Source organism: Pagrus major, chromosome 16 (assembly GCF_040436345.1).
Source record: "Pagrus major chromosome 16, Pma_NU_1.0".
NCBI lineage: Eukaryota > Metazoa > Chordata > Actinopteri > Spariformes > Sparidae > Pagrus > Pagrus major.
Window position 1 is genome coordinate 7,663,634 of NC_133230.1, and position 8,086 is coordinate 7,671,719.

The window sequence follows — 8,086 nt, forward strand, 5'->3', positions numbered from 1 at the left end:
CATTCGTGGGCTGAATTTTATGGTAATTGGAAATTGTCAGAAGGGTTATTGTGTCAGTTCTCTCACTCTATAAAGACACGTTCTGCAGTTTGAAAGTCAAACCTGAAGAGACGCTATGTATGAAATCTTAGCTGTGCACTGTTGGATTTTGGAAAATTGTAAAATACTCCTGCACACATACTTGGAGGGCATTATCTGTTGATAGTTTCTTGCCACGTGCACGGTAATACATGCATAAAGCCACACCGTGCTTCTGTACTTTGGTCTTTTTATTGTGTTACACTGTCCTTAGTTGAAAATGGTGTGTTGTGCACACAACCAACTGAGGAACCAACTTTCTATCAGCATGGTGGTGAGTAAATAATGACCGAATTGTAATTTCTCAGTAAACCTTCCCTTAAACGAGGTATCACTGCATTAATGGCGCTCTCTCACTGTCTCTCTCCAATTCATGATTCGGCCTCAGGTTGGGAATTGTCGTCTTTGGCTGGATTGAGATGGCAAAAAAGTTCAAAGGGAAGTTCCTTCTCCTCCTCTTCATTGCTACCTTCATCTTCATCCTCTTCCTCACTGTGAAAACACCCACGACGTACAGGTCCATCCCAAAGCCTCGTGGGCCTTCGGACACGTGCCCCCTGCAGATCTCTGAGGAGAGCATCACCCCCCTCAATGACACCAAGCACTTGCTGGTGTCGGCCTACATGGACCAGAGAGTTAAAGGCTTTGACATACGCATCATTGGCATCTTTAAGAGAGACTCCATCCAGCCTCTTTACTGTCTCTTCTGCTGTGCAGGCTGGTTATCAGCTACAACTCCAACAACAATTTCACAACACTCAGACAACTTTGGTTTTCCCTTCGTCACTACGGACGTCATGTGTCCGATTCCTGAAAACTGCAACGCTACACATGTCAGTCTTCTGACCAAACCAGACAGAGTGAGGGTATTTAACCAAACTTGGCTTCCTATAAGAAACAAGAAGGGGAAGGAGGAGACGAAGTGGCAGTTTAACTTCACAGTCTGCGTGTCCAACCTGTTTGGAGACTACAACAATGTGCTTCAGTACGCACAAACACTGGAGATGTACAGGTGAGCACAGCAACAACGACACAAACCACAAAATCAATCCTGGGCTGGATCAACTTCCCTCTGACACTATATGCAAAACCTTATCTGCAAGCTTGTAAATGAGCTATCTGTTGCAGTACCAAGTTATCATCTCAAACAGATGTCTTTACAGGGCCGACACTGACACAGAGGATTAGAAATCAAGGAGGCCAATAACCTGATACACATTTGCAGTAGTAATAAAAATATTAGTGTCAACATTTAGAATAACCAGTAGTGGAGTGTAATGTACTACAATTTACTCGAGTACTGTACTGAAATACAATTTTGAGGTACTTTAATACTAAAGTATTTCCTTTTGAGGACGATACTGGTATTAATATTGGTACATTTTTTGCAGTTTAACACCAAACGTTATCATCTAAAATGACATCAGCGCGCCGCAAAAGTAAAATTAACTGGGAATTTAATAATTCCAAATTACCTCAAGCATCATTTAATATTAATTTAAATTGCACTCAGTAGTCACTAATGATTTTAAAAGTAACTTAGTAGATTACATGGTGTAAGTACCCAAAAAATGACTTAATTACAGTAATTTTAGTAGTTGTAATTGCAACTGGGATATACACCCCAGTGTCCTGAGTGACCGTCCTGCACTCAGTCCACTCAGCCATGCCACACTTGCTCCAGATGTGAACCTTGTTGCTCTTTAATAATTTGAAATGATGGTCCTGGAGCAACATTACTCATGATGTTTTCGGAGCAACACCAACACAGCCATATTAGATCACGCATGTAGAGGCAGCACAATGTGGGCAGTGGGCAAATCTTTGTTGCAAATATGCTTTCCCCCACGCATGGCATCAAACAAACATGATATAATATGACAGAAATTATGTAGAAGACAACCAATGGGAAGGAAAAGATTGTGTTTTGACTACGGCTCTGAGCTCTTGCTTACAAACACCCTGGAGATGCACAGGCCAGCAAGGCAAATTGATACACAAAGGAAAATAATAACTTATTTTGATGCTGATATCTATCATGGGTTATAAACAGACTTATAATGCGTTACAGGGTGCCTGTAGTTATAAGCAATCATAGACTCATAAGGTCAAGTATCAAAGGTAGCATTTATCTTAGCATTTATGCTGCTTGCTGAACATAGCTTTTACTTATTTATGCTTATTGTAAGCTGCTTTGGACACACAAAAAAAGAATGTAATGTAATGAATTTTAACTTTTGCATCTCTTTGCCCCAGACTGCTAGGTGTGAACAGGGTGGTTATCTATAAGACCAGTTGTGGCCCAGACCTGGACCGCCTGCTGCAGAGCTACAGTCAGGAGGGCTTCGTGGAGATAGTTCCTTGGCCCATCGACCGGCACCTGAATCCATCACGTGGCTGGCTCTTCTCAGAGCATGGAGGGGACGTGCACTACTTCGGCCAGCTGACCACGCTCAACGAGTGCATTTACAGATCCATGGACCGGTCCCGCTACGTCCTGTTGAACGACATAGATGAGATTATAATGCCTTACAAACACAACAACCTCAAACCTCTCATGGAGACGCTCCAAAATGAGCATCAAAATGTACGGTATTTTTTCTGATTTATCATTTGTTATTCATAATATTCAGTATTTACTTTATTGGCTTTCCTACATCAAGTCCATCAAACCTCACACTCTGCAGATTGGGGTGTTCTTCATTGAGAACCACATCTTTCCAAAGATGCACTATAATAAAAATATATATGGGCCCCGGGCTCAGTGGAACGGGGTGCCAGGCTTTAATATCCTCGACCACATCTACAGGGAGGAGGTGGACAGAAAAGCATACCACCCGTACAAGATGATACTTCAACCAAGGTAGACTGACTTCATTCACTTTTTCTCAATGCTCACACACAATAATACGGAGGATTCATTTGATGTACAGTGACTGTTTATGTTCATCACAGGTCAGTGCAGCAGACCTCAGTGCATGATGTCCTCAAGAGGTTTGGACAGACATTCAAGGTTCCACCAGACGTCTGTCGGATCATTCACAGCCCAATCAATCTGATAGTACGACCGCTGCAGCCGCTCCGAGTGGACACCCGACTATGGGACTTTGTAGACAAGCTGTCCCCCAGAGTGAGCGAGGTGCTGAGGAGAGCGGGGCTACTGAGCTCAGAGGAGCAGAGCTAACGGATGGGATGGACAAATGATGGACAAATGATGGACACATGAGCTCAGCAGGCTGAGTGTACACCATTGACATGTAATGATAGACGACATGACAGCGCCACAAAAGCAAAGCCGAGCTGTATCGATTGCCCCGTGGTGGCTGGCTTCAGTATGTGAGCAAACATTGGTTGGGGACGATGTTGAGCGCCCCTCTCCAAAAATGGTCCCTATCCAACACCAAAACTTGATACTGGAATTTCTAAGGGCCTCGTTTTTGTAGCCCCCTGAGCACCCCTAGTTCCCATGTCCATGAAAATAACACAAACTATTCATCTTTATGACAATTGTTGACATGCACTCTAGATGTATTTATGGCTGTTACAGCCTATCATAGGCTTATGTTGTTTTTGTCTGTGCTGTGCCCTCAGAGGACATTAAAGCTTGCTCAGTAAGTAACTATTTGGTCATGATTGGTAACATTTCTGCTCAGTAGTGACATCTGCTGGCAGAAAGTTCTTCTCTTAAAAGTTCTGACTCCCTGGAGGTAACTTTTCTCTGGGTTTATAATGTACTTGCACTTAAATTTCAATTTTCATATCACATGGAAAAGAAAAACTGGTCATGATAAAAAACAATGCAAAAGGTCTGGAGTACATTTACTCAAGTACTGTAAGTAAGTTTGAGGTACTTGTACTTTACTTGAGTATTTCCAGAAATGTGTTTTTGCCGTTTCATAGCTGGACCCTGTCGTAACCAGTGTCGGGGAGACTTAAACTACATGTAGTTGAACTACATAGCTTAACTACAATTTGCTGTAACTTGCTGGTAGCTAAACTACATTCATATTTTGTGCTGCGTCAAGTATTTCAACTACTTTTTGGGTCATTTTTTGTAGTTTAACTACTCAATTTACAAACTACAATTTTGGCCAATAACATGAAATCTTTTTTTTAATAAAAAAAGACCTATATAATATACATTTTATTTAATTTTTCTTTGAAAAAAGGCATGAAACATGTCATGACATGCTAAGCCAAGCTAAGTGATTTTTTTGTAGGCTATTATATTTTTTTCATATACACGATATGTTGATTTATTTAACGCTGAGTTAAATGAGTATAATGAGTATAAGTAGTTGCTAAAGCTACTTTTTTTAGCAGTAGTTTTACAAACTACATTTCTCCAGGGGTAGAAATGGAGTTTATTCAAACTACTGCCAGGCTGAACTACATGTAGTTTTACAAGCTACACTTGCAAAGTAGCTTCCCCAACACTGGTCGTAACATACTGCTTTAGCTTACAGACCATGAAAACAGTGATGGAAAGTTACTCAGTACATTTACTCAAGTACTGTACTCAACTATAGTTTTTAGGTTATACTACTTTACTTGAGTATTTCCATTTTCTGGTACTTTATACTTCCACTCCACTGTATTTTGGAGGCAAATATTGTTCCCTACATTTACTCAAGTAATACACTGTCTGGTCCACTCAACTACATTTTGAAAGCAAGTATTGTCTTTTTTTGCCATTTAATTTGATATCTTTAGTTACGAGTTATTTGCAGTAGTGATGCGATGTGATTAAGTACATTTCCTCAAGTACTGTACTTATGTAAGTGCAATTTTGAGGTTCTTGTGCTTTACTTTCGTTACAATTATGAGAGAAGGGTAGGACCCAAATGCAGAAACACTTGGCAGGGAGACAGGATTCAGGAACGAAGGGCGAGCTTTATTGAACAAAAGCTGAATGATACAAAGAACCAAGAATCCAGGAAAACCAAAAACAAAAGGACAAAGTAGCAACAAAAGAGCTTAAACAAAGTGCAAACAAAAGCAAAGTACAAATCAATGAAAACACAAGGAACACAAACCAGAAACATACCACGGGGACGCTGGGGAGAAACTGGAGATGACATTCGAGACAACACAGGTGAGAAACTCAGAGTGGCAACACAGGACGAACTGACAAAGACAGGAGGGAGAACAAAGACTTACGAGGGGAAGAGGTACAGGTGGAGTGATGTGGGGAAAGGACAGGTGAGGGAAAGGAACAGAAAAACACTGGAAGGAGGGAAAATCACACCGAGGGAGCAACTGAAAAGCGACACACGACACATAAGGGCATTTAAAAATAAAACAGGAAATACGAGAACAAGTACAGTTAATATTAGATATTTCATATGGGTGACTTTGGCCTTCACCAAAGCAACATTCTAACACTATATCTTTACTTTTACTCAAGTATGACTTTTTTTTCACACACCATAACATAAACATTATATGCAAAAAATAAAATCATCACATATAAAGCTTTGAGTGTTATGAGCAGTGTTTTACTGAATGAGTAAGCGTGACATCCGTCATGTCAGAGCTTCTCTTCAAGAGAAATTCAGCACAAGCGGTAACATGATCCCAATTTAAACAGTGCCCAGGTATTCATGTTTGTTGAAGGTGGTGCCCAGGGGTTTGCCTGGTTGCTATATTTGCGGCAACAGCAAAGTATGCAGTACTGCATAGGATTTCATAGGTGTCCGGTGTGATGCCGTGTAGCCGAGTAGCTTGAGCTCAAGAGTTGATGAGGTTTGTCAAACTGATCAATTCACTGCGTCGTCTCATGGTTTCAACGGAGATGGGAACATCAACGGTCCAACACAAGCTCTGGTGAGACGACACAAGTCGTGACTTGTTCTTTATTTGTCTATTTGTATTGGTTAATAGCCAATTAGATTAAACTGTAACTCTATCTGGTGGATGTTTACATGTCACAGTTTTTCTCTGATCCTCTTTTCCACTTCCTCATTACAGCCACAGCATTTGCATAAAAAGACATACAAATAAAATGTAGAATTACATGGGAAAGTAAATAATAAAGGTAATTAATACAAAGGTAAATGAACACAGAAGCAAATTAAAACAGAAATATCAACATATGATGCATTTTATAAATGAATTGACGCTATACATTTATTTTTAATATTGTTTTTTGCATTTAATTGTATATTTTTTTTATTTATGGAGTCATTTATTTATTTATTATTTATTTTAGATTTTGGCAGTTTGGCTCCTCCATACACATACACAATGTGTAAAGGATATTACTACACGGGTTCAGGAACACTGTTGTCGATAAACACGATTAATTCGCAAATGACTGCATTCTGTTTGATATATGTTTTACACGGCGTGCCATTTTTGGGAGGAATCAGGGTTGCAAGGTTGGGCCTCCATGGACCCTGCGTTTTTTGACACGAACTTGTGTATTTTAGACTTATCTATTCAATGTATGTATGAATGTATGAATGTATTCGAACTCATTCACCTGCAAAGATTGAACAACGTGCTGGGAAGTAAGATGCAGTATTACTTGACTGGCAGGGTCAGTTGTTGCTACAGGTTGTGGGTGCAGGAGTTGTTGTAAGCCTTTGTTGTGCTCACATCACACGAGGCACCATAATGTGGTGCTTCATGCAACAGTAATAGGGAGTTTTGGGTTAAATTTGGCTATCAATAATAATTAACGATTATCAGGGATAATTATTAATTATGATTAATAATAAGATCCAATTTACATTAGATCACCTCGGGGCGCCACCCTTGAAGAAGGAAAAAGATAGCCAATTCACCAAATCAGTCTCAGAAAAGGTACTAAACTGTTTGTAACTCTGATTAATAATTAACTTAATAACTACAACCAATATTACCGTAACAGCTCGTAATGGTCTAAGGATTTTGGAGTTCTTGACAGAGTAGAGGTTGGCAACATTCACTCTTGTACAATATTAAATAGACAGCATGAAGGTTCAAAAGTCTTTTATTCAACACTGAATAAAATTTGTCTGGCAGAACAAAGAAACAATGGTGGCCACTGATATCACAATAACACTCAACCAGTGGACACACATAAATTGAACACATCAACCAGAGTTTAAAGTCCTGTGCTTAGCCGTGCTATGCTATGCTATCTAAGCCCAGTTCAACGTTACCAGTCTTGGAAGAAAAGGTGCTGGTGGTTGCAGGAGAACGTTGGGATTCCAATGTTGAATGCTGTCCTTGCTGTGCAAGGACGGATGAAAGCCGGCAGAGGAGGAAACAAAATCAACAATGAATGACTTCATCTGTGGGTCCCAACATCCCCCCTTTGGTCTCAGGATGTCGCTTGACGTGGGATCCTGAGAGCACAGATCCACATGTATAATCCATAGTTTGAAGGAATTCATCTGTCAGTTCATTAATATTGGTAACATCTGGGCAGTTCGGTAACCAGCTGGGCATTGGCTAACTCTCTATCTTGGCTAAGCAAGAATCATGAACAGAACATCAAGTACAGAAGTTACACAAAGAAAAAGAAAATCCAGGTAAACACTATGATTATGACACTGAATTCACTAAATACCTGTGTTTCTCAGTTAATCTCTGGGTTAGTGAGAACAGGAAAGTTAGTGATGTAAATTTGTTAGGGTGCGATGCAGAGAGTGGCACCTACAATGACATAGTCATTTCTGAAGTGTCCAAGAGTGTTTGTGTTCACTCGTTGGATTTCAATGCTGATTACTGGTGGTAGTCAGACTTATTTTGGTAGACTTACAAATTGGTTCTTCAAGCAGGTTTTTCTGCGGAAGGGTGTCACAAATGTGGAAGTCCAAATGACTGTATCATGGTTCCTGTTTGACAGTGTGGTAATGTGGATGGCTGCAACCATTGCTGTGGCCTCATCAGCAGTAGAAGAGAATTCTTCTTTCAATGCCTGACAAAGCTCTCTGTAGTCATTTCTGACACTGTGAAGTTGTGATTGTATGAACTTGTGTACAGCTTTAGAGCTGGTCTTCCACACAAGTTTAACTTT

The 8,086-nt window shown here is 40.2% G+C and overlaps 1 protein-coding gene across 1 annotated transcript; it reads left to right on the forward strand.

Moving 5' to 3' along the window:
- Positions 1-472: 472 nt before the first annotated feature.
- Positions 473-3,691, forward strand: LOC141010015 (uncharacterized). Its single transcript, XM_073482778.1, has 4 exons — positions 473-1,090; positions 2,335-2,665; positions 2,766-2,941; positions 3,034-3,691. Exons 1-4 carry the CDS (start codon positions 498-500, stop codon positions 3,260-3,262), a joined length of 1,329 nt encoding a protein of 442 aa, XP_073338879.1. The 5' UTR covers positions 473-497; the 3' UTR covers positions 3,263-3,691.
- Positions 3,692-8,086: the final 4,395 nt, after the last annotated feature.